The 25,840-nt window shown below is 65.7% G+C and overlaps 1 protein-coding gene across 4 annotated transcripts in view; it reads left to right on the top strand.

The window, feature by feature from the left end:
* The window catches only part of LMTK1 (lemur tail kinase 1), a 60,369-nt gene that overhangs the window by 17,379 nt on the left and 17,150 nt on the right, over positions 1–25,840 (top strand). For all 4 annotated transcript variants that reach the window (XM_089771835.1, XM_089771834.1, XM_075904067.2 and 1 more), the window contains exons 2-5: positions 18,630–18,763; positions 21,518–21,656; positions 24,133–24,212; positions 25,136–25,254. In XM_089771835.1, the coding sequence (XP_089627961.1) occupies positions 18,630–18,763; positions 21,518–21,656; positions 24,133–24,212; positions 25,136–25,254 (472 nt within the window). The remainder of the gene's footprint in view (positions 1–18,629; positions 18,764–21,517; positions 21,657–24,132; positions 24,213–25,135; positions 25,255–25,840) is intronic.

Raw genomic sequence — 25,840 nt, 5'->3', positions numbered from 1 at the left:
GCTGCCAGCCAGCAGCCTGTGCTTCTGTGGGTGGTGCACATCTGCGCCGGTGGCGGTGCACAGAACACGTTTTCATCCGCACACGGAAGGAAGATGTTAGAGGGAGTCCAGGCCGCTCGGGGCCTTCCGGTGCTTCGTCATTCGAAAGCTGCTAGGGCTGGCTTGGCCCCCTGGATCTCGGCAGTCAGCGGCGCACGGTGCTCCAGGCAGCATGGGATCTACGGTGCTTCTGGGGTGGGCCTCCCTGGGGGGTTTATTTCTTGGACCTTGACACCCCCTTCCCTGGTATTTCAGACAGGAGGGGGTGGGGCAGCAGCGTACGTTGGGGGGCTGAGGTTCCGTGTGCCATGGGCAGCGCAGACACTATGGTGCGGGGCAGGACGGGGAACCCATGTGGGGGAGGAGGGGCGTGATGGTGATTTGCCGGTGCATTAAGGACGGGCAGGGCCAGAGCTCCCGCTGCAGGAGCCTAGACCTGACGGTGGCTTCTCTCCCCCCGAAGGGCGGGCATGGTGGCAGGTGGGCAGCCATGTGCCAGAGGGCAGCTTTATGTCCCCCTCCCCCCCGTGAGTCTGTTCCCCGCAGAAATATCTCTATCCCTCCCACTCTGCAGGGACACACCCACCTTTACCCCATTCCTAGGGCTCGAGGTGCAACCCCATTAATTTACATACCCACCCCTACCCAATTCCTAGGGCTCAGGGCGGAACTTCCCATGGGTTGGCAGGCTCTTGAGCCACTACCAGAGCCTCACCCAGTAATATCCGTACCCTCTATTGATTGACAGTTCCCAAGCCAGCAGAATACCCATGCTAAGCGCACAGGGTCATGCTCACCAATCCCGATACCAGCAGGCAGACTTGCCCTGTCGGCCAGGCAAGATCAGCGTGTCTGGATCTTAGCTGCTGCACGTCAGGGTGGTGCAGGAGCATCCTGGCCACTCTGGTCTTAGGCTGCGTGTTGGAGGGGAGTAGTTCTTCCAGGTCTTCTCCCTTTTTCTTGGTGTCTCTTCCTGTTCGCGTTTCCCTTTCATCTTCTTCCAGCCTTTGGCTTTTTTCCTTCTTCTTCTAGTACTTTTTGGACCCCAGTTTATATAATGAAACCTGAGCGCTGCTTAGCTAGACTGTAACCAATTCTTTTAGTCTAATGTTACTAACCAATCATAGCAAAATTACCTAACCAATCATACCCCGCCACCGTAATTGATTTACACCTAGCAAAATGAAACAGTTACAAACCAGACAGAGATCGCACAGTCGACAATAGGAAAGTGTAATGACAATGGTCATCGAATGAGGATTCCACAGCCACAGCTATGGAGAAGCAGTTTCTCGCCAGACCGAACGGCGGGACTTCAGTTTTCTTTACCCATCTTGAGATCTGTTGCGTTATCTGGTGACAGGGGGGGGCTATTAGGACAAAATCCCCTTCTCTATTTGAATGCAATGTAGGTGGAATGTGAGGATGTGGCCAGGCCTTACAGCTGCTGCTGCTGCTCGTCAGTCTGGCTGCAGACGGCGGCTTTGGTTCAGGCCTAGCACAGGCCTTCCCACAGGGCTACAGATAAACCAGATTGGTCCAAGTCAGTGCCAAGACGCAGCTGCTGGACGAGGGGGGCGAATGAGCGGCTGGGGCGTGGCCCTGCCCCGTGGCTGGGGTGGGCTCGTCAGGTAAGTCACTGGAGCCATGGGTGTTTGCATCGGACCTTTGCCTCCCAGCGTCCCTGCGCCTGGACCAGCGTGTGATCCCCGGGCGGGGGGTTCAGTTCCAGCATTTGGGGGCGATGGGCAGCGTTGCCAGGTGCCCGGGATTCAACCGGTTGAATTTTTTTTGGACCCTCTGTCCGGTAAAAAAATTCAGAAAATACCGGACGTGTGCCATGTCGGGTATTTCCGGGTTTTCCGGTGGGGCGCCCGACGGAAGCTTGGCGGGGCGGGGGAGTGGCTGGGAGGGGGTGCGATCGGCGCTGGGAGCCTCTGGTTGTATCTGCCGTAGGAGTGACGCCTTGGGGAGGAGGAGAAGCCCCGTCCATGCGCCTGAGCGCTGGTCAAGTGCGTTGTGGAGCCGGAGCCGGACTACTTGTGCTTCGCCGGGACCGGGCGTGGGGCAGGCAGTGCCCTGGGATCTGCATGTGCCCGGGTCAGTTTCACTTCCCACTGGCTGATCCTCTCCCCGGTCCCCACAACCGGCAAGCCCCACTCCCCCCGACCCCCTCCTGGCCAGCCCCACTCCCCCGACCCCCTCCCGGCCAGCCCCGCTCCCCCCCGACCCCCTCCCGGCCAGCTCCGCTCCCCCCGACCCCCTCCCAGCCAGCCCCGCTCCCCCCGACCCCCTCCCAGCCAGCCGCACTCCTCCTGTCCCCCTCCCGGCCAGCCCCGCTCCCCCCGACCCCCTCCCAGCCAGCCCCGCTCCCCCCGACCCCCTCCCAGCCAGCCGCACTCCTCCTGTCCCCCTCCCGGCCAGCCCTGCTTCCTGCCAGCCAGTTCTCTTCCTCCTGATCTCCCCCAGCCAAAGCGGCCGTCGCTTTGCATCGAGCAGGGGCACGGGAACTCCGCGACCTCGTGTGTCAAAGGCCGTCGCCCTTAGACTCTGCCCTCGCCCGTCCCCGGGGCCCCCAGGCCTTTCCTGGAGCTGGTTTAGACCCGGGACGTGGGCGGGGAGCGCGCCGGCTGAGTCTGCAGCTTAGCTGTGCCGCTGGGAGCCGGAGTGAGGCACAGATAGCGGCCAAGGGGCCTTCTGCTCTGGGCCACGAGGCTAAAAGCCACGGTTCGTGGTTGGAGAGCCGGGGTGGGGGAGGTCAGAGCTTCTAGCGGACCTTCGTCGGGCGGGGAGGGAGACGAGCTTTAGAGCTGCGCAGAGCATTTCTTCAGGGGCAGAATTCACAGCCGGGCCCAACCACGACACCCCGAAACACTGCCCGGTTGGGAACTGGAGTCCAAGCCCTGAGTCTGGGCCCCGGGGGATGGCTTGGCTGGTCAGGGATAGGAATAAGAACATAGGACCGGCTATGTGGGGTCAGCCCAAAGGCCCCTCCAGCCCAGTGTCCTGTCGGCCGACAGTGGCCGGTGCCAGGTGCCCCAGAGGGACGGAACAGATCAGGGAACCATCAAGTGATCCCTCGCCTGTCATCCAGTCCCAGCCTCTGACAAACAGACACTAGGGACACCATCCCTGCCTAGTAGCCACTGACGGGCCTGTCCTCATGAATGTATCTAGCTCTTTTTTGAACCCTGTTAAAGTCCCGGCCTTCACATCCTCTGGCGAGGAGTTCCACAAGTTGACTGTGTTTCATGAAGAAATTCTGCCTTTGGTTTGTTTTGCATGCAGTTGGCTGGGGCCTGGGGAAGGCCTGGCTCTTACATACTCTCTGGAACGGGAGCAGAGGTGGTGGTTGGGCTGCCCTCATGCTTGTCGGAGGCCAGTAGCTGTTTGGGGACATGTTGAGAATCCAGAGAGCACGTTTCAGGAGCCGCCCTTTCCCTCAGCCCAGCTTGGGCCCAGTTTAGTCTGCACCGTGGAAACTCGGGGGGCCTGTCCTGACTGCCTGGGTCAGGACAGGGTCTGCCGTTGTCTCAGGTCGGGGCCTGCCCCTGTGGGAATGGTGCGTGCTCCTGAGCGTGTGGCTGCATGCGGGGGGGGGGGGCAGAGAGACGCCCCCAAGGCAGGGGGGGGCAGAGAGACGCCCCCAAGGCAGGGGGGGGGCAGAGAGACGCCCCCAAGGCAGGGGGGGCAGAGAGACGCCCCCAAGGCAGGGGGGGGCAGAGAGACGCCCCCAAGGCAGGGGGGGGCAGAGAGATGGCCCCGAGGCAGGGATCTCGCCAGACTCCAGAACCCCCTCTCTGTGCCAAGAGAGCAAGGTCTGTATGGGTGTGTGACGCAGTGGGGGGCTGGGTGCTCTGTAACCCGGGGTTCCCCGGTGCCGTGCTGTGAGATTCCCACCGACTCACCCACACGTGGATTGGCCCAGACACCTCCACCCAGCCTGGCCGGTAACAAGGCTCTTCCCAGGGGAGAGACAAAGGGAGGGAGGCAGAAACGAAGACCTGGCTGGGGGCAGGGCTGAGAGGGAGGCAGCTGCCGGCTGGGAAACATGAAGGGAACAGACTAAGCTGGGGGCTGAGGGTTGAGGGGGGTGATGGATCCCCTCCCCCAAGGGGTCGGAGGCTGCCTGGCCGACTCCTGTAACCACATCACGTCTGTGCTGGGCTGTATCCCGGAGGAGCAATAACCCCCTCTCTGTTCTACTGGCTGGCGGAGGCTGTTCATGCTGCTACGGGGGGCAGGAGCGGGGGGACCCCGACGTGCTGTCTCAGGGTGTTAGTTCCGCGCTGGGGCCGCTGGTGGCCCTGGGGGGCGGGGGGCTCAGTACAGCCCTGAAGGGGCACAGCGAGTCACAGCCACCAAGGTCGTGTTCTCCGCGGCAAGGGGACGAGCCGCGCGGCTTGCGAGGTGCGGACGCCTGCTGGCCGGGAACAGGACTGAGCCGCGGGGGAGACCACGTGGCCCATGGGGGCAGGGCCTTTGGGCTGGCGTTAAATCCATTGGTCCTCCCTGGGGTTTTGCTCCCCCACCCCGCCCACGGAGCAGGCTGGGGGCCGAGGTGCACGTGGCCGGCTGCAGCGGTGGCCCTGCTGTGTGAGGGGGATGGGTCGGACCAGCTCCTTGGCGGTCCTGCTGCCCGGCCGCTCGCCCCCCTCCGAGGCAGAGCCCCGGCCCCTCCCAGTGTGCACTGGGGATTAGGCGGTTTTCGGGGGAGGGGAAGCGCTCGATGGTGAGGGAGGCTTTGTTGCTTCACCCCCTTAACTCTGACCAGCCTCCTTCCCTGGCCCAGCCTTGCTGGATTGAAACCAGAGTCTCCTCAGAACCTCCCGGGAACAGAACCCCAGCACGGCCAGTTCTTGTGGCTGGGATGGGAGTGAAGTGGCTGGGAAACAAAGCTTGGGAGCGTGACCTTTGAGGTGGGGTGCACCCCGGGCCCCTCACCATGGCATCTGGGCCCCATGCCAAACTTGGGAACAGTAAGGGGACATTCACGGCTTCCCTCCAGGCACCCCGCACAGGGGAGTGTCTACTGCAGCCGGGACAGGGAGCCAGGCTCTCTAGGTTCTAGTCCTGAATCACCTCTTGCCTCAGTTTCCCCATATGTTCAGTGGGGGTAATGCCACTGTCCTCATTCTGTGGGGCCCAGGCGGGGGGGCTGCAAGGCTCCCTGGAGGGTCTCGAATGCACCTTTGGACTCTGAGGAGCTGCTTGGTAGCAGACTCGGGCTCCTACCCCACCTGCCCTCTCAGTGCTAGGCACAGCTGTCCTGCCGGCTGGCTGGACCCGGCGGTCATCACGCCTGGCGAGGTGTAAAATTGATTTCTGGGAAGCAGCCCGCAGCTCTGGGCCCTTAATCTCCCTGGGGATTAAAATGTCAGGCTGGATGGGGCCGGACTGTTACTGGAGCCACGGGGGTAACAGCCTTCTGGAGCCGTGCTGTTTGCCTGTGGGCTCTGTGCCTGCTGGGGAGGCCGGGCCAGCAGCGGTGGTGGGAATCGCGCTTCTAACGCACGGGACCGAGGGTTAGTAATGCTTTTGAAGACAGCGGTGTGTGCCTCAGTTTCCCCCATGCTTCGTATGGCTTCCCCATGGGGGAAAAGGGTTACGTTTGCACTCAGAGGGGGCTAAAAAAAGATCCAAGACAATGGGAAGGGCCAGTCACCAGAACATTGACAGCTACAGCTAGCAACCAGCCGTCCAGAGCCACGGCGAGCATCCTGCGGGCATCAGGGTTTCGCGGGCGGCCTGCGAGACATTTTGTTCACCCTTGTCTATGCACAGAGTTGCCAGATTCTGCTGGGTTTTGTCCTCATCGTTTTTTCCCGACTGGTAGAGGTTGAACCTCTCTAATCTGGCACCCTCAGGACCTGACTGGTGCCGAACCAGAGAATTTGCCGGACGATGGAGGTTCACGTTGTCTAGGAGCATGACCGACGCTGCCACGGCGTACCGGGCTGTTGGAGGGCATGGAGGGGTAACTTGGTGCTAAAGAACAGCACAGCACACAGAGCCAGGCCTGGTGGCTGCAAACAAACTTTACGGGACCGCGGGAAACTTGGCCACGCCCATGAGACGTGGGCAACCGGCTCACTCAGCTCGTGCCGGACCGCGGCTGTTTCCGGAGCAGAGCGGGCTGGACTAGAGAGGTTCATTCTGTATCACAAGAGTAAAGCCGGGGTCCATGCAGGGACTGATGGGGAGAGCCGGGTGCCCCCTCCGCTGCCAGTCCCAGCGCTGCGACGATTCCAGCGGCACCAGTCTAGCTACGCCAGCGCCGGGAGCAAAACCACCCGGGAGGCGCCTTGGTTCTGACAAGCTGGCGGCCTGAGAGGAAGGAGGCTGCTCATGCCCACGTTGCCCGTCGCTGAGCTAGGGGGGCTTCCCTGCGGCCCAGCAGGCGGCCGTGCGGAGGCCCCAGTGGGAGAATGACGGGCTGGGGGTGGGGGAGAAGTGCCGGCTGCTGGAGGAAGCTGGGGGCCGTCGGAGACGAGCCTGCACACGGAGGTGGCAGCGTGGCGGGCAGGTTGCTCTGGGGTGATCAGTGGGTCTCAAAGGCCTTTGCTCTGCACCCCCTTCTGACAACACATCACTTCACCACCTCAGGAAGGGGGAACCGAGGCCTGAGCCCCACAGCCCAAAGCTCCAGCCCCAGCACCCCAGGCAGGGGCCTGCACCCTGAGTCCTGCTGCCCTGGGCCCCTGCAAGTCAAAGCCAGGCCTGGGGATCCCATTCAAAGAGCTCATGACTCACTTTGGGGTCCTGACCCCATTCAAGAATGGCTGGTCCAGGCTTTACCCGTCAGCGGTGTGCTACGCTCGGGGGGCCCTGGCGGCGTGCCGGGCGAGGAGCGCCCTGAGCGGTTAGCAGACGCTGCATGGCGCTGGCAGGGCCGTGTCCCAGAGCGCACCATGCGACCCGGCGGTTAGCAGCCCTGAGGGTCAGTCTCGGGAGGCAGGCAGGGTGACCTGCCCTGGAGGAAGAGTGGGTCTGACACTTTACGGGGGTCCCTGCAAGAGGCTGTCCCACGTTGGGGGCGTAGCTCCAGACGCTTCTGCCAGTCGCATGGTGTGACGCCGAGTCGGGGTTCCCCCAAATCCTGCACCCCCGTAGCAGCAAGAACAGACTCCGCCAGCCAGAGAATAGAGGGATTATTGCTCCTCCAGGATACAGCCCCGCACAGACGTGATATCGCTACAGGAGTCTGGGCCAGAATGCCTCAGATCCCTTAGGTTAGGGGGTCCACCCCCCCAGACCTCCAGCCCTCAGCTGAGGCTCACTCCCGCCTGTTCCCCAGCCAGCAACTGACCCTTCCCCCGAAGCCTCATGTTTGTCTCCACCTCCCTCCCTTTGTCTCCCCCCCTGGGAATCCCGTTATCGCCTCAGGCTGAGCCCGGGTGTCGGGGTTAATACACGTGTGGGTGAGTCTGTGGGAATCACACAGCACGGTGCAGGGCGACCCCGGGTTCCAGAGCAGACAGCCCCCCCACTGCGCCACACATGGTCACGGGCGTCGGTCGCAAGCCACTCCTCCCCCGGGATTCAGAAATGCAGCCTGCTCTGGTGCGAAGCGCGGCCGCGCTCAGGGCAGCGGGAGAAGGGGGAGTGAGGACGTGCCGCCTGCGCAGCGCTGGGAGGCAGAACAGAATCACCGAGACTGCAGCTCAGCAGGATGTGTGGAGCTGGGCGCCGGCGTGGGCCTGGAGCAGAGCCAGCCCACGGCGGGCTGCCGACGGGCCGCTCCCAGGTAACGGTTAACCGTGACCCGGTAAGCACCGCCCATCGAGGGGATACTTACCATCCCCACCAGGGCCCTGTTGAGCCCTGAGGAGCAGCTGGGTTGGGTCCCCCTTCCTGTTCCCCTCCCTGCGGCTGGCCGGGGCACAGACCTGCACACTGGCTGGCGCCCCAGAGCCAGGCAGCGTGGAGGAGACCGGCTCTGCCTTCTCCCAGCCACTGGCGCACGGAGGGCGAGGCCCAAAGCCCCCCAGCCCTGCAGGCGCTAGGCCGGGCTCAGCCGCTCCCCCTCCTGGCCCGCAGGCCCCTGTCCATGGTGCTGACTGCAGCCGGCTCTGACTGTTCTCAGGCTGCCTCGACCTTTCCCTGCTTGGGCGGCGGGATGGGGCCGTGCAGGGTGTCTTGCTGCGGTGCTCAGTAGCCCTGTTGTCCAGGCGTCTGGCCTGGCTTTGAGAACAGCTGCGTGCTGGAGAGGCCTGGGGTATCGGAGCTCTCGCCTCGGCGGTGCGTGCTGCCCGGGCCAGCGTGCCGTGAGGTGGGCGCACGGGAGCCGCAGAGGCCGTCGAATGCGCGTCCGCTGCCTGAGCAGGCTGCTTGGGAGCTGAGTGGGGAAGGGAGGGATGTGGGGGAGCTGCTCTTTCGGCTTGTGCCGCCCTGCCGTGAAGGCGCAGCCGGCCGGGGTGGTGTGAATGCGAAAGGCCTCAGGAGTTATTCCGCAGCCAGCGACGTGCCGGGCTCCGTGCCCTGTGCTCGCCCTGTCTGGAGGGTGCATTCGTGGGCTTTGTGAGGGTGGGGACACCGTTTCCATGGGTAACGGGGCGGCCCTCCCCTCCCATGAGCGTCCCCATCTGCCCGACGGCGTGTGCCTGCTCTGCCCTCCTTCGTCAGCCTTTCCGCCACCCTGTGTGAATTACAACCCCTCTGGGGTGCATTTCTACCAGGGGCCCATCTCTCTCAGTTCAGTCCATTCCCTCAGTTCATTCACCCTACCCCGATCGAGAGTGGGGCCTTCTGCTTGTGGGGACAACTCCCCTTGGCCCACCTCAGGGCTTTACCGTCACACCTCTCCCCTGGGAGCTGTCCGTGTCGGTTCCCCCTGCTCTTCTCTGCTTCAGGGCTGGACTGCAACTGAACTGCTGCTGAGCCCTGCAGCTCTTTTTGTAGGCGTCCCTGGCTCTGATTGGCCAGTTCCTCCACCGCCACTCTAGCCTCTGGGAGGACTTGTCTATGGCCTTTTTCTGGGGACAGGTTTGGCAGGGCCTCCGGCAGAGGCCTCAGGGCCTGGCCCGCCCCTAACAGGGCCCTTTCACCTCGTTCCAAGGAACGTTTCCGTTTAGTAACTGAGCGACCCATCGCTGGTCCGAGATGAAAATGCAAATGATGGGCCCGATCCTGCAGTCCTTGCTCAGGCGGCACTGCAAGTGAGGCTCCCGGGAGCGCGGCCACAGGAGACAGGCCTGTCTGACAAACTGCCCCTCCTGTCGATGACGGCGTGTGCTGGAGCGTGGTGCGGTAGCAGGGCGTGTGTGGGATGCACCCCCCCCCCCTCCAGGTGCACAGTGACCGTCGCGGCACAAAGTGCTGCCTCTTCTCCATGGAAACAGGCTGAGAAGCGAGAACAAGAGAGCGCTCCTCCCCGGGCCCCTTCCAGGGCAAGCCGTGGGGTAGCCAAGGGCCCGGGGTGGCAGGCCGCAGGGGAGGAGTGACAAGGCCGGCTGTGAGCCAGTGAAGTTACCTCGCCTTGTCAGAGGGCGCTAGATAACACGCTGCGACAACGCGCCTTGAAACCCAGCCAGAGGTGGGTCAGGTGGGTCAGGGTCAGGACGCTGAGGGGACCCTGCGCTACCGCAGACTTCCTGAGTGACTTCCCTTAGCCTCGCTGTGCCTCGGTTTCCCCATTTACAGTGGGATACTTGGCCTGCCCATATGGGTGGGCGAGAGAGCCATTAAAAAATCCTGTGGCACCCACACGCGAGGGGTCTCCAAAAGCCTTTGGTGCCAGAGGTTTTGGACGGAAAAGCGTTCATTTTGTTTAAGCTGACGGTGTTCTGAGATCTGAGGATGAGAACCCAAAAAGCCCGGCTCTCTGCCGCCAACGGACCCCGCAGCCTCGCTCCTCTCTCGGGTTTGGGTTTTCTGCTCTTCCCCCTCCCATTTGTATCTGTCCCCCCCCATCGCGGAGCGTTGTGGGGGGAGGGTTGGGAACTGACCCTCGGTTTCTGCCTCAGTGGGACGGTTTCTGGGCCTGTGGAGCGAAGACTGAAAATAGCCTTGGAGGAGGGATATTTTCAGGGCCATTGGTGTAGCTGAGAAGGGACCATGCGGCCACCGCCTGCCCGGCTTTCCTGCCGCACCAGACCTGGGCTGTCTACTGGGAATTCGTCCAGCTGGTGACTCCAGCAGGAAACCCAGGGCATAGGCTGACAGGTCCACAAAGTGCCAGGGAGAGACATGGGTGGGACCGGGCTCATCCAGCTCCTCTCCATGCTTAGGGTCATGGAATCACAGAGCCCTAGAACTGGAAAGGCCCAAGAGGTCCTCGAGTCCCATGGGGCAGAAGCAGCGAGCAGCACATGGAGGGAGCTGTCAGACATTTTGAGCAGCTGTGGGCCACCCCTAATCTAGATGGTGTGGCAGGGCGGGAGGGCAGGGCATTGGACTTGGCCAAATTTCGAAATAAAGCGTTATTCCGAAACGTCCCTTGCTCCTTGTGGAATGAGGTTTACAGGGACGTCGGAATAGCGAGCCTGAAATAACGGGCTTGCTGTGAAGACGCGAGATAGCTACTTCGGGATACTCCGGTAGCCTGAAATAGTTTTGCTGTGTAGACGTACCCTTCCAGATTAAACAAACCCAGTTCTTTCCGTCTTCCTTCATAGGCCATGTTCTCTAGACCTTTCATCAGTTTTGTTGCTCTTCTCCACGCTTTCTCCAGTTTGTCCACATCTTTCCTGAACTGGACACAATCCTCCAACTGAGGCCTAATCGGCGCAGAGCGGAAGAATGACTCTCGTGTCTTGCTCACAACACACCTATTAATGCCTCCCAGAATCATATTTGCTTTTTTTGCAACAGCGTCACACTGTTGGCTCATATTTAGCTTGTGGTCCACTTTGACCCCTAGATCCCTTTCTGCCAGGCTCCTTCCCAGACAGTCACTTCCCATTCTGTGTGTGAACAGATTGTTCCTTCCTAAGTGGAGCACTTTGCATTTGTCCTCATTAAACTTCATCCTGTTTCCCTCAGACCATTTCTCTAGTTTGTCCAGATCATTTTGAATTTTGACCCTGTCCTCCAAAGAACGTGCAACCCCTTGTGATGTAGTGGGGGTACCTTGCTGGGGCTGTGGGCGACCTCTGCTGTCTGTAGCACGACCCAGCAGGGCAGGGGGTGAGTCATTATGCAAAGGGGGCTCCAAACCTGTCTGACCAGCTACCCCCCAGGGGGAGAAACAAAGGAAGAGGGATGCCGCCCCTGGCTGGGGGGCAGGGCTGGAAGAGAGTTAGTTGGTCTCTGTCTGGTATCATGGAGGAGGCAGCCTAGGCAACAGGCTGGGGTTTAGGAGCCCAGACTCCCCCATCTCAAGGGGGGCTGAGGCATCCTAGGCCTGCCCTGCAACCAGATTCCATCTGTGCTGTGCTGTATCCTGGAGAGGCAATAAACTCCCTCTATTCTACTGGCCGGTGGAGTCTGTTCGTGCCACTACGAGGGTGCAGGAGACGGGGAACCCCGACGTGCCGTCACACCCCTCCCAGCTTGGGATCATCTGCACACTTAATAAACATCCTCTCTGTGCCAATATCTAAATCATTGATGAAAATATTGAACAGAGCCGGTCCCAAAACTGATCCCTGCAGAACCCCACTTGTTATTCCCTTCCAGCAGGATTGTGAACCGTTAATAACAACTGGCTGGATAACCATTCTCAGAGAGTAAAGTACCCACCTTATAGTAGCCTCGTCTAGGTTGTATTTCTCTAGTTTATTGATAAGAAGGTCATACGAGCCTGTGTCAAATGCCTTACTAAAGTCTCGGTATCCCACGTCCATCGCTTCCCCTTATCCACAAGACTTGTTATGCTATCAAAGAAAGCTATAGGGTTGGTCTGACATGATTTGTTCTTTACAAATCCATGCTGATTAATACTTACCATCTTATCTTCCAGAGGTTTGCAGATAGATTCCTTAATTATTTGCTCCATTAACTTTCCTGGCAGAGAAGCAAAGCTGACTGGTCTGTAGTTTCCTTGGTTGTTCTTATTTTCCTTTTTATAAGTGGGCACTAGGTTTGCCCTTTTCCAGTCTTCTGGAATCTCTCCTGTCTTCCATGATTTTTCAAAGATGCTAGCTAATGGCTCACACATGTCCCCTGTCAGCTCCTTGAGTATTTTAGGAGGCATTTCATCAGGCCCTGGTGACTTGCAGACATCTCACTTCTCTACGGGTATGTCTACACTAGCCCCCAGTTCGAACTAGGGAGGCTAATGTGGGCGACCAAAATTGCAAATGAAGCCCGGGATTTAAATATCCCGCGTTTCATTAGCATGTTCTCGGGCGGTCGCCGTTTTGGAAATTGACTAGCCTGGAATAACTGCCTGTGTCTACACGCGGCAGTGAAACGGGAGTTCGTAGTAAAGCCCTAACTCGAATGCGCTGTTCTTCCTCCTGGAATGAGGTTTAACCCTAAGTCATTTTTAACTTGTTCTTTTCCTATGTTACCTTCTGAACCTACCTCCTTTTCTCCAGCATTCTCTAGTGTAGGCATCCAATCATCACCCACCTTCCTGGTACAAACCGACACAAGGAGGCCGTTAAGCACCTCTGCCATTTCACGTTTGTTATTTTCCCCTCTTCACTGAGCAATGGGCCTGCCCTGTCCTTGGGCTTCCTCCTGCTTCTAATATATTTGTAGAATGTTTTCTTGCTAAATGTATCTCAGGAAGGGTTTCTCTCTGGTCCCGCAGGTACTGCCCCACAGAGAGCAGGGTCCCCGGTCCCGCGGGTACTGCCCCACAGAGAGCAGGGTCCCCGGTCCCACGGGTACTGCCCCACAGAGAGCAGGGTCCCTGGTCCCACGGGTACTGCCCCACAGAGAGCAGGGTCCCTGGGTATGTCTACACTACCCCGCTAGTTCGAACTAGCGGGGTAATGTATGCATACCGCACTTGCTAATGAAGCCCGGGATTTGAATTTCCCGGGCTTCATTAGCATAAGCGGGGGGCCGCCATTTTTAAATCCCCGCTGCTTCGTACCCCGTGTAGCGCGGCTACACGGGGCTGGAACTAGGTAGTTCGGACTAGGGTCCTATTCCGAACTACCGGTACTCCCCGTGAAACGAGGTGTCCCGGTAGGTCGGAATAGGCACCCTAGTCCGAACTACCTAGTTCGAGCCCCGTGTAGCCGCGCTACACGGGGTTCGAAGCAGCGGGAATTTAAAAATGGCGGCTCCCCGCTTATGCTAATGCTGCCCGGGAAATTCAAATCCCGGGCTTCATTAGCAAGTGCGGTATGCATACATTACCCCGCTAGTTCGAACTAGCGGGGTAGTGTAGACATACCCCCAGGTCCCACGGGTACTACCCCACAGAGAGCCGGATCCCCGGTCCCACGGGTACTGCCCCACAGAGAGCAGGGTCCCTGGTCCCGTGGGTACTTCCACACAGCGAGCCAGGTCCCTGGTCCGGTGGGTACTGCCCCACAGCGAGCCGGGTTCCTGGTCCGGTGGGTACTGCCCCACAGCGAGCCGGGTTCCTGGTCCCGTGGGTACTGCCCCACAGCGAGCTGGGTCCCTGGTCCCGTGGGTACTGCCCCACAGCGAGCCGGGTCCCTGGTCCCAGGGTACTGCCCCACAGCGAGCCGGGTTCCTAGTCCCGTGGGTACTGCCCCACAGCGAGCTGGGTCCCTGGTCCCGTGGGTACTGCCCCACAGCGATGCCATGGGCCCCGCTCCTTCCCCAAAGCTCCCCTGAGGCAAAATGACCTAGGCGCCAAAGAGCAAACAGGCCCCATCGTCTCCGGGTGCTCCAGGCGGCCCTGCCTGCTCATTCCCAGTCAGGAACCAGTCTGAGCTGTTGTCCTGCTGAGTCGCCCAGTCCAGCTTCTCCTTGTTCCCAACGTGGCTGGAGCTTTCTCTTGCCAGGGCCGTCGGCCTGCAGCCTGGCTCCCTGCGCTCTTTGGGGAGTGCCCCATGGCCGAGCCTTTCCCCCAGGTGGGTCCCGGCGGGGCCACCCTGGGCTGGTGAGGGGCCTGGCTCCTGTGCCCACGCTCTCCAGCCTCCGCACGATGGCGTTTTGCTTCCGTGCCCGTCACCTGAATTCAGCCAGCTGGGCTCCGAGTCGCGGCTGCTCCCCCCAGCAGCCCCAGGCCGGCCTGCTGCTCCCTCCTGGTCTCCTTGCGCCGTTTGTTCCCTGCGGCTCTGGAGCGGCACCGGAATAGCTCAGCTTCAGCTTGCTGGGTGGGGGCTGGGGGGGCAGGGGGCTGTGACTGAGCTGCGGGCACAAAGCGAGCTCATAGCTCGTGACAAAAGCCACCGATGCTCTGGCCACAGGTGCACGAAGAGCCCTTCCGTCTGCCGTTGACACAGCAGGGGCTGGGGGGCTCAGCTGGGCTCCCTGGGTGGCTGCAGGACACTGCCTCTTACCCCCTGGCCCCAGCGATGCTCCAGCTCCCTGGGCTTTTTGGAGGGACTCCGAACCCTCCTGGGAAAAGCCACACACAGGGCCGGGGCCGCCCTGGTGACTTGCCTGCAGCAGAGGGGAGAGCTGGGGCTGGCCCGTGGCCTGTAGCCACAGCTCGTCTCTCTCCCCCGGCTCTTTGCTGCCCTGGTTCCGCCCGTGCCTGGGTCCCCGGCTTCTTTCTCCTCAGCCCCCCAGGGCTGCGGCGCCATCCAGCCATCTTCAGCCCGGGTCTGCGTGGGGCGGGAGGAGGATCCGGGGCCTGTGGAGATGGGCAGAGGCTTCCTTCCTGGAGGAGGGGGCCTTGCAGCTGACCCTGGGCGGGTGCCCGAGGCCGGGAGCACTGTGTACCAGCATGGGGCTTTCCAGCTGGAAGAACACCCTGTCCAGGCCCTGCCCGGATTCCTGTTGCAGCTGTTGTGCTCTGCCAGCCTGGAATGTCCCCTGTGGTTTGAGTCGGAGGCCGTGTCCTTCTCCTTCCCCCCTCCTGCCCAGTGCAGCGCTGGCGGAGCAGAACGGCTGCGGTGGCCAACCCCAGAGGCAGCCGCATCGGCCCCCTCACGTACGTTCGTCTCTGTCCCTCTGGGCTCTCCCGCCTCTCTGTCTGGAGTTGTGGGCGCCTGAGAAAAGGACCTGCCTGCCCACAGGAGCTGGGTCCCAGCACATCCTGCAGCCCCCGCCTCTCAGCTCCCCCCACGCCCCTCCCCTCTGCTCCACGGGCTCCTGTGTGTGTACCGCCATGGCGCTGGCTACTTCGCTGAGAGCTTGGGTGCTGGGGGAGGGGAAGCTTGGGCACTGGGCCCAGGCCAAGCCCCCCCCCACACACCACAGGGAGGCCCCAGCCCCGGCGCACAGGGAGGGCATTAGAAAAATCCCGTGGGCATGCAGGATGTGGTGGCACGTCGGGGACCCCCCGGTCCTGCACCCGTCTACAGCAAGATGAGAGTCGGCCAGCCTGTAGAACAGGGAGGGTTCATGGCTTCTGTGAGGTACAGCACAGCCCGGGTTCGATGTGGCATTGAAGTGAGGGGCCAGGCAGCCTCAGACCCCTTGGGGTGGGCTCCACAGGCCCCCGAACCCCCAGTACTCAGCTTAGTCTCTTCTCTCCTTGTTTTCCCAGCCAAGACTGACCCTTCCCCACACTCCCCCTTCCTTTGTTCCAACTCCTTCCCTCTCCTGGCTGGGCCATGGTCTACACCTCAGGGCGACCCCCTGGCTGGGCTGTGCTTACAGACCGAGGCCAGTAGGGGTCACCCCAGCCCAAGCCTAGCGCCCAGCGAGTGGACTGTCCCCTCACATCACACAGGACCCAGCCCGTGTCAGGCCACGTGGGTGTAGCACAGGGAGGCACTTCTGAGCGTATCCAGGGCGAATTGCTCGGAGCCGGGGCTACTTACAGCCCAAGGCTGCGGGGCCACCTCTCTCCGGCACCAGAGCAGCCACACCGAGCGCTGCTGGTCACCGCACTGGCTCCCAGGACATCACAGGCCTTTGCCTGAGATGCTCCCGTTCTCTAGGCCAACCCCAGCCCCTCCTTGGACAGGTGAGAGGCTGGGCAAACCCAGCTCACCACATACAAGGCTCTTCCCATCCCAAAGGACCAGCCCCGGGTCAATTTCGGACGTAGATGTTTACCCCCAAAGTGCACGGTTGCCAGGCCTTTCGACTGTAAAACGCAGGGCGGGAGGGAGGAAAGGGGGAGGGCCAGCCAGAAAGACGGGTGAGCGACGAAAGGAATCCAGTCCAGCAATTGCAGCGTCCTGGGTTCGGGCTTGTGGCGGAGATGGAATACACTTCTGGCTCAAGTCAAGTCTCTGGGGGACATTGGCCCTGCCTGGGTCATTTGGGCCTTTGTGTAGAGCAGGGGCAGGAACCTCTTTTGGGCCGGGACCCACCGAAAAATCAGCCGGGGGCCGCACACACGTGAGACGCAAAAGAGCCCCTCCCCCCAAAACCCAAAAGCAAAGAACAAGCCCTCACTGGCGTGGCCCCTGAGGAGGAGAAAGACGCTCCCCACGTTCCCCTCCCACAGCAGAGCTTGGGGGGCCCAGGCTAGTAGATTTTGAGTGCTCCAGCCTCATGGTGGGGCAGCAGGGGGACTGGGGCACCAGCACGGGCTCCCCAATGCTGGGGGGGAGCCCCAAGTCACAGGTCCAGATCCAGGCAAGCCAGGGGCTACATCTGTCCCCCAGGCCTGAGGTTCCCCACCCCTGGTTTAGAACATCCATCCAGAGCAAGGCGGCTCCGGAGGTGAGCCACGGGAGTGAAGACCCACTGGAGGGGCTCCCAGGGCCACGTGGAGGGGGCCCCGTTGTTCTGGCTGTGGAAAAGTACGGCTCCAAGATGGAGTTGGTCACATGGCGCATGGTCACGCCCAGGAGCCGTTGTCCCGAGGGTCGTTTGAACATTCACAGGAGCGCTCATGAGATGTGGGCTAGCATCCCCCAGGCCACGGCCACATCCCGGGGGCCACGTGGCTAGCAGCCCTTTCCCTGTAGCTGGCCAGGCCTCCTGGGGTGTCTCCCAGAAGCAAACACATGGCATGCAAGCCCAGAACCGACACACGTGGCTTGAGACACCCAATCGATGCAGGCACATAGCGTGGCAGAGCCCTCGGCTGCAAACCCTGACGTTTCTGGCCATCCCTCAGGCCACAGCCACCAGGCTGGCGGCTGGCGCAGAGCCGTGGGGCCCCGATGAGCAGCGTCTCCGTGGCGTCCTGGCAGGATTGACGCCGCATGGAGCCGGTGCCAGCGAGCGATGGAGTGCGGAGACACCCGCTCTGGCTCCAGGGGGGCAAGGAGCTGTGTGGCCGCTGGGGCGGCTTCTGCTCTTTGCCTCGTCCTCTGGGGAACTGGGTCTTGCTGGGATTGCTGGGCAGGCCTGGGCGGATGTGGCGGATGATAGAAATACCGGCCCAGCCCTGGTGCCCCGACTGGGCACAGCCAGGGCCAGCTTGCCAAGGGCCGAGGGGACAGTCTGAACGCTTGGTCCTGGCGATTGGCCTGCGCTGGGCCGCACGGCCTTCTGCAACGCTGAGCGTTATTGTCATGGCAACGGCGCAGCGCCCGGGCCCGGCTGGGCCTTCCAGGGGGTGCGAAGCGCAGGGCTGGCGACGGGGGTGTGCAGGGCGGCGCATGGACACAGGTGCACGCAGACGCCCTCGGGCAGGCGCCCGCACAGGCGGACGCACATGGACAGAGGCCCATGGGTGCACGCGCGTGTTGGCAAGCAGGGGAGCTGTCAGCCTCCCGGGCCTCTGGGCAAGCTGTGTGGGGGGAGAGTGACTCCGTCCTCCTGGAAAGGCGGGGCCACAGGTGGGGGGGGTGGAGCTTCAGGTGGAAGGGGCGGAGTTCGGACAGCAGGCCATCAGTCCATATTGTGCCCCCCTCTCTCCTAGGCCTCAGCGCTGCCTGGAGCACACCACACAGTGCTCCGCTGGTGACTGAAAGGGCCCGAGGCGCTGGGTCCTTTAGACTCGCCAGGGCCCCGGACAATTGCCCCATCTCTCTCTCCCCCCGTACGTGGGCCTGATGGGTGGGCGTGCACCCAGACGCACGCGCACGCACGAGTGGGCACTCACAGGCAGGTGCGTGTGGGTGCATGCACGCCTTTGTGAGCAGGCATACGGACGCATGTGCACGTGGACACCCCAGGGCGTGCACACACTCCGATGCACGCACGCCCCCTCTGCGCACCACGGATGTAGGAAGCCAGCCAACTGCGCCCCGACCCCCCAATGACCAATCAGCTCTTTAAATGCGTCTCCTGCCCCGCTCAGCTGGGTGCTGCTCAGCTGGGCTTCGGACGCTGCTTTTCTTTTCTTTGCTTTTCTGCAACTAATTGTGATCCCTCCAGTTGTGCTCAGGCTTTTCCAAAGAGGCTTTTCCGCTCTCTGTGTGGAGCGGGTGACTGTGCCCCACGCCCGCCCCCCTGGGCCAGGGGATGGGCCCTAGACAAACTGGCAGGCAGCTGCCCGCTGTGCTACAGCAGTGCCACCCTGTGGGCTATGGGAGCAACGCGGCCTCCCCACGCTTCCCTGCTCCCTCCTGGACTGGCTGTGGGGTGCTCGTGGGCCCCTGGCTTTGCCCCCTTTCCTTGTCTCGCCTCAGCCCCCCCAGGAGACGCTGGGCGTTTGTTTCCTGCCCCCTAAGCTCTCCGCCCGCCTTTGTCCCCTGCAGACGGCACCCCCCTTAGCGAGCTCTCCTGGTCCTCGTCTCTCGCCGTGGTGGCGCTTTCCTTCTCCGGCCTCTTCACCTTCATCTTCCTCATGTTGGCCTGTCTGTGCTGCAAGAAGGGAGACATTGGCTTCAAGGTGAGCGCTGCACGCGGGCTCCCCGCCGGCCGGGGGTGGGGAGGAGGGTCCCTGCCGGCTGGGGGAAAGAGGGACCCCACTGACTGGGGGGTGGGGAGACAAGGGTGTCCCGGCCTGCATGGGTGGATTCAAGGAAGGAGGGTTCCTGCCTGGCTGGGAAGGATGGGGGGGGGGCAGCCTGGCTGGGGGGATGAGGGGAGGGGGAGACCAGGCTGAGGGGATGGGGGGGCAGCCTGGCTGGGGGGATGAGGGGAGGGGGAGACCAGGCTGGGGGGATGGGAGGGGCAGCCTGGCTGGGGGGATGAGGGGAGGGGGAAACCAGGCTGGGAGGATGGGGGGGCAGCCTGGCTGGGGGGATGAGGGGAGGGGGAAACCAGGCTGGGAGGATGGGGGGGCAGCCTGGCTGGGGGGATGAGGGGAGGGGGAGACCAGGCTGGGGGGGATGAGGGGAGGGGGGGCAGCCTGGCTGGGGGGATGGGGAGACCAGGCTGGGGGGGATGAGGGGAGGGGGAGACCAGGCTGGGGGGGATGAGGGGAGGGGGGGCAGCCTGGCTGGGGGGATGGGGAGACCAGGCTGGGGGGGATGAGGGGAGGGGGAGACCAGGCTGGAGGGGGAGGGTGGTCTGGCTGGGGGATGAGGGGAGGGGGAGACCAGGCTGGGGGGAATGAGGGGAGGGGGGGCAGCCTGGCTGGGGGATGAGGGGAGGGGGGGGTCGGTGCTCCCTACGCCCTGCTGCACAGTGTGCCTGGCCTGCGGAGAGCTTGGCCCTCCTGGCTCGCTCTGACGCTCTCCTGCCGGGGGGCTAGGCCGGGGCTGGGCGAGGGCCCCAGAGGGCTCTGCCGGGCGTGGGCGGCGCTCTCCGGCCAGGCCTCGCGCTCGCTGTGTCCGCGGAGCCGGCCCTGGAAATGCCCCGGGCCCTGTGGCTGGGAGGGGCCGTGGCCTGGCACAATGTGCCCGAGTGTCAGATTTCCCGGCTGGCAGGGGTTTTTGGGGCGGCTCACGGGGGCGGGGGCTGGGCCGTCCTGCGGAGCCTGCAGAGAACAATGGGGCGGCTCAGCCCCCCACGCTGCCTGAACAGGAGCAGGGAGAGGGCTGGTGCCCCGCGGCCCAGCCAGGGAGGAGCCCGGAGCCTGGCAGGGACCTAGCACCATGAGGCGGGGCAGAGGCTCGCTGGGTCCTGTCCGAGCACGGAGGCGGCCAGGCCCAAAGGGCTGTGTGAGGAGGGTGCCCGGGCGCGGCACAGCGAGAGCAGGGCCACGGGGCTGGGACCAGCCTCTGAGTGGGGGTGACACACATGGGGGCAGCCCTCTGGTGGCACACGTGCAGCCTGAGGGGGCTGGCGTCACTCCCACCCCACACGGGGCCGCCCCGCCCTTCCTCTCACGCCGGCACAGGGTCACACGCGCCCGCTGTGGCCACGGCCCTTTGGCTACCCCCTTCCCGGGGGCTCCCGGTCTGCCCGCTCTCCAGGGCTGTGCCCGAAGGCAGCAGGGTGGGCAGGGGGCAGAGAGTAGCAAGCGGCCCAGAGAATGTGGGGGGAGGGGCCGCGCTCAGAGCCTGGGGGGCCAGTAGCCCGGCGGGGGAGGGGCCGCGCTCAGAGCCTGGGGGGGCAGTAGCCCGGCGGGGGAGGGGGCGCGCTCAGAGCCTGGGGGGGCAGTAGCCTGGCGGGGGAGGGGCCGCGCTCAGAGCCTGGGGGGGCAGTAGCCCGGCGGGGGAGGGGGCCGCGCTCAGAGCCTGGGGGGGCAGTGGCCCGGCGGGGGAGGGGCCGCGCTCAGAGCCTGGGGGGGCAGTAGCCCGGCGGGGGAGGGGGCCGCGCTCAGAGCCTGGGGGGGCAGTAGCCCGGCGGGGGAGGGGCCGCGCTCAGAGCCTGGGGGGGGGCAGTAGCCCGGCGGGGGAGGGGCCGCGCTCAGAGCCTGGGGGGGCAGTAGCCCGGCGGGGGAGGGGGCCGCGCTCAGAGCCTGGGGGGGCAGTAGCCCGGCGGGAGAGGGGCCGCGCTCAGAGCCTGGGGGGGGGCAGTAGCCCGGCGGGGGAGGGGCCGCGCTCAGAGCCTGGGGGGGCAGTAGCCCGGCGGGGGAGGGGGCCGCGCTCAGAGCCTGGGGGGACAGTAGCCCGGCGGGGGAGGGGGCCGCGCTCAGAGCCTGGGGGGGCAGTGGCCCGGCGGGGGAGGGGCCGCGCTCAGAGCCTGGGGGGGCAGTGGCCCGGCGGGGGAGGGGCCGCGCTCAGAGCCTGGGGGGCAGTAGCCAGGCGGGGGAGGGGCCGCGCTCAGAGCCTGGGGGGGCAGTGGCCCGGCGGGGGAGGGGCCGCGCTCAGAGCCTGGGGGGGCAGTAGCCTGGCGGGGGAGGGGCCGCGCTCAGAGCCTGGGGGGGCAGTAGCCCGGGGGGGAGGCGGCCCAGGTGGGGGAGGTTGGCGCTGGGTTGCTCTCCCCGGCCGCGGAGGGGCGCTGGCTGGCAGGGAGCCGGCAGCGCGAAGGGCCGGGTGGCCTCAGGACACGGCTGCGTGGGGAGCAGGCGAGCGGGCCCGGGGGAGGCCGATGCTCGGCGGGGGCGGGGCAGCCCCCAGGGGGCGCTGGCGACTGCCCCATACTCCGGGGCCGGGGGAGAGGGAGCGAAGGCGCGAGGCAGGGTGGGCCGGGCTCCTCCCGGCTCCGCCCCTCCTGCCAGCTGCGTGACGTGCTGGGGGGGGGGCTCCGTGAGGGCTCCGTGCCCACCTCTGCCCCTCCCGACCCCCCGCCCTCTGCTTTGTGCCCGGGCCAGGAGTTTGAGAATGCCGAGGGCGACGATTACGTGACCGAGTTGGTGCAGGGCTCCCCGGCCTCGCAGAATGGCCCCGAGGTCTACATCCTGCCCCTCACCGAGGTGTCGCTCCCCATGGCCAAGCAGCCCGGGCGCTCGGGTAAGCGGCGCGGTGGAGCGGGGCGGGGTGAGGCAGGGCGGGGTGGGGCAGGGTAGGGTGGGGCGCAGCGGGGTGGGGCGTTGCAGGGCGGGGTGGGGCAGGGCAGGGTGGGGCGCAGCGGGGTGGGGCGTTGCAGGGCGGGGCGGGGCAGGGCAGGGTGGGGCGCAGCGGGGTGGGGCGTTGCAGGGCGGGGTGGGGCAGGGCAGGGTGGGGCGCAGCGGGGTGGGGCGTTGCAGGGCGGGGTGGGGCAGGGCAGGGTGGGGCGCAGCGGGGTGGGGCGTTGCAGGGCGGGGCGGGGTGGAGCGCGGTGGGGCAGGGCGGGGCGGGGTGGAGCGCGGTGGGGCGGGGCGGGGCGGGGTGGAGCGCGGTGGGGCGGGGCGGGGCGGGGTGGAGCGCGGTGGGGCAGGGCGGGGCGGGGTGGAGCGCGGTGGGGCGGGGCGGGGCGAGGCGGGGTGAGGCAGGGCGTTGCAGGGCGGGGTGGAGCGCGGTGGGGCGGGGCGGGGCGGGGTGGAGCGCGGTGGGGCGGGGTGGGGCGAGGCGGGGTGAGGCAGGGCGTTGCAGGGCGGGGTGGAGCACGGTGGAGCGCGGCGGGGCGGGGTTGGGGCGTTGCCGCGCCGAATCCTTCGTGGCTTCTCCCCTCCAGGACCGGGCTCCCCGCCCTGATCCGGGGCAGGCCCGGCAGCTGCCTGGGGGGCTGGCTGGCCCCTGTCGTGGTCCTTGCCCCGCGACGTGGGGAGGGAGCCGGCCGTGCTGTGCGGGAGGGAGGGAGGAGAGACACAGGGACCGTGCCCAGCAGCCCCGTCTCACGGCCGGCTCTGAGGACTCTCCCTGACTTTGTGCCCCCCCCAGCTCGGTGGCAGGTGGCTGGAGAGTCCAACGGCTGCCTATAGCCCCCCCCCCCCAAGGGGGGCAGTGCTGGGCCTTATGGGGCCTGTCCCGCCCCGAGGCGCTGGCAGCCAGAGCGTGGCCTGGCACCTGCTCAGGTTGCTCTTGGCCGGGGCCTTCCTGCCTGGGCTGGCGACCGCAGCGTCCCGGCCCGTGGGGCTGGCGTCCCGGCTCGGCACACCTGGCGTCCACGCCCGGGACAAGGGCTTGCTTTGGAGGGGAAGGCCGCCTGCTGGGGCGCCGGGGCCGTCCTTACCCATCCACAGACTGCGCAGCTGCGTGGGGCACCTGGAAATTTGGGGCACCGCTGGGTCTTAATGATCCCCCCCCCCCCCGCCTCTTCCTATCCCGCTGGCTCTGCTTCCCCCGGAGAGGAGCTAGTTAGCTGAGAAGTGACGCAGCCTGGCCCCGGGAGAGAGCCGGGCCAGGGGCAAGGAAGGCAGCTGGCCGGCGTGGGCCAGCGCCCGGGACAGACGGACGGTCTCGGAGTTCCCCACGGCAGCCGGCAGGACCTTGGTTTAAAATGTGCCCGGAGAGGTTTCGTTAGCGGGTCGCCGGAGAGGATAAAATCACCTCGCTACAAAATCTGCCCCCCCGCTGCCACCAGACACAGGGCGCCCGGGTACTGTGCTATTTAGGCCCCGTAAGCCCGGCCCGAGGAGGAGCTGGCTTGGCCCATAAGCAGGAGGGACAGCCAGGCCGTGGGGATTGAGAGCCATGCAGGGGAGCCGCCTGGTGCTGAGGGGGCTGCGTGGGGTGGGGCAGGGAAGGCCCCTGGCCGGCAGGTCATGCTGGGCTCCTGCCGGGGCGCCGGCCCCGTGCTAGTCTCATCCCCCGGAGCGGCCCCGGCCCGGCTCGGCAGGCCCGCGAGTGGGAGAGGAATGCTGAGCTTGCCAGGCAGGCCGGGGCGCCAGCACACGCTGCCATGGAGACGCCGCCTTCGCCCCTCTCGCCGCTGGGCCGGGGGCTGCCCCAGCTGCATTGCTGGGGCCCCGGACAATGGCCCCAGTGTCCGGCGTGGCCGGCGCGGGGCTGCCCGACAATAGGCCCATTGCGGCGCTCCGTGGGCCTGGAATGCTGGGACTCTGGCCGGGAGGGAGGAGCGCGGGGCAGGGATGGGGGGGGGCTAAATGCCAGATGCCCCGGAGCCTCCCCGCAGGGCGCCAGCCGCTCCGACTTCACCCGCCCCTCCCGCCTGGCTGCGTAGCCCTGTTCCTCCCAGCTGGCGCCCCCCACCTGCTGCGGCCTCGGAAAGACGGCCGGGGCAGACGGCTCCCAGCCCGGCGTGGGGAACGGCTCCGGGACATGGAGGGGCCGCGACGGACCCCTGCTGCCTGCCGGGGGGCACGGGCCGCCCTCCCTGGGGTGCCGCAGGGCAAGGTGTGAGGGGCGGCTGCCCCCCGGACCGCCGGGCACAATGCTGTCGGGCTGCGCCTGAGCCGGCGCCGCGGGGCCCATGGACGACCCCCGGGAGGCAGCCCGGGGCCTGGCACCAAGCGGAAGGAGGGGGCCGGGGCGCGGCGGGGCCATGCGGGGAGCCCGGCAGGCCGGCGGGCAGGGCGCCCCGCTAGCCGGATGTGCTCTCTTACAGTGCAGCTGCTCAAGGCCACGGAGCTGGGCCGGCACAGCCTGCTCTACCTGAAGGAGATCGGCCATGGCTGGTTTGGGAAGGTGAGCGCGTCCCGCTCCTGGGGGCAGTGCCGGGAAGGGCTCCCGGGGAGTCGCCCGGGGGCGGGGCTCTGGAGCAGCGTGGGGGGTGGCCCTAGAGCCGTGGGGCTGAGCCCCGGCTGCACCAGCCGCTGCGTGTGAGTGCTCAGGGCCCGGGATACCCCCCCGGCTGCGCTGAGTGTGGTTCGCGGCAAGGCTCTGTCCTGGGCTGCCGGGGCCGGGGTCCTGGGGCAGGAAGCCTTGGAAACTGGGGAAAGGGAGACCTGGGTGCCAGTCCCTGAGGGGAGAGAGCTGTGGGGAGGGGGCAGCGCTGGGTTGGGAGCAGGAGGGGGGAAGGGGCTGGGGAGGCGGAAGGGCCATAGGGGCAGGGAGGGGCTGGGGCGCAGGACTAAGGGCTGTGGATGCAGAGAGGGGCTGTGGAGACGGGGAGGGGACGTGCCCTGGGGCGTAGGGCCATGGGGCAGGGAGGGGATGTGCTGTGGGGCCCAGGGTCATGGGGCAGGGACGTGCAGTGGGATGCAGGTCCGTGGGGCAGGGAGGGGATGGGCCCTGGGGTGCAGGGCTGTGGGGTGAAGAGGAGACTTGTTGTGGGGCGCAGGGCCGTGGGGCGGGGAGGGGGCTTGCCGGGGGGGGCGCAGGGCCGTGGGGCGGGGAGGGGGGGTGTGCCGGGGGGCCGTGGGGCGGGGGGGCCGTGGGGCGGGGGGGGGGGGCCGTGCCGGGGGCCTGGGGCTGTGGGGCAGGGGGGGGGGGCCGTGCCGGGGCCCGGGGGGCGGGGGGGGGGGCTGTGCCGGGGGGGGGGGCCGTGCCGGGGGCCTGGGGCCGTGGGGCGGGGGGCGGGGGGGCCGTGGCGGGGCCCGGGGGGGGGGGCGGGGGGGCCGTGCCGGGGGGGGCCGTGCCGGGGCCGGGCTGACCGCGCTGTTCCCCAGGTGTTCCTGGGGGAGGTGCACTCGGGGCTGGGCAGCGCGCAGGTGGTGGTGAAGGAGCTGAAGGCCAGCGCCAGCGTGCAGGACCAGATGCAGTTCCTGGAGGAGGCCCAGCCGTACAGGTGGGCCGGGGGCCGCTGCCGCGCCGGAGGGGCTCCCTGCCCCAGGGAAGGGCGGGGGGCGGCCCCGGGGCTGGGTCCCTTCCTGGCATCTCTGAGCGGCTTGGGCCAGTTCTGGGCCACGGGGGGGGGGATGGGCCCGGCCGCCTGGTCCCAGCCCAAAGTGCTGCCGGAATCGGCGCCTGCCCCTCTGCTCGTGGGCGGCGCCTCGGGCCGGGGGCTCGGCGGAGCCCTGGGAGTCCCGGCCTGTGGGGCACGGCCAGGGCCTGGGTCTGGGGGCGCAGCTCTGGACCAGGGGCGGAGCTTGGACAGGGAACGTGGGGGGGGCCCAGCTTCTGGGGGGGTGGGCAATGTCTGGGGGAGGTCCTGGGGGGAAAGGAAGGGCCAAGCCTGCAGGAGGGATCCAGTGCCATGGGAGGGATCTGGTGTGGTGGGGGGCAGGAGGGATCCAGACCCCCGGCAAAGGGGGCAGGAGGAGCGATGGGCGCGCAGGCTGCAGGGTGCACCATGGGGCAAAGGGGGATCCCGCCAAAGCTTGGCCCCCACCCGGCCGCAGCCAGGGGCTAGCACTGGGGCTGGAGACGGGGAG

This window comes from Pelodiscus sinensis, chromosome 20 (assembly GCF_052426305.1).
Source record: "Pelodiscus sinensis isolate ZL-2025 chromosome 20, ASM5242630v1, whole genome shotgun sequence".
Lineage (NCBI taxonomy): Eukaryota > Metazoa > Chordata > Testudines > Trionychidae > Pelodiscus > Pelodiscus sinensis.
Note: the sequence above shows the minus strand (reverse complement) of the source record. Positions and strands in the feature narration are given on the sequence as shown.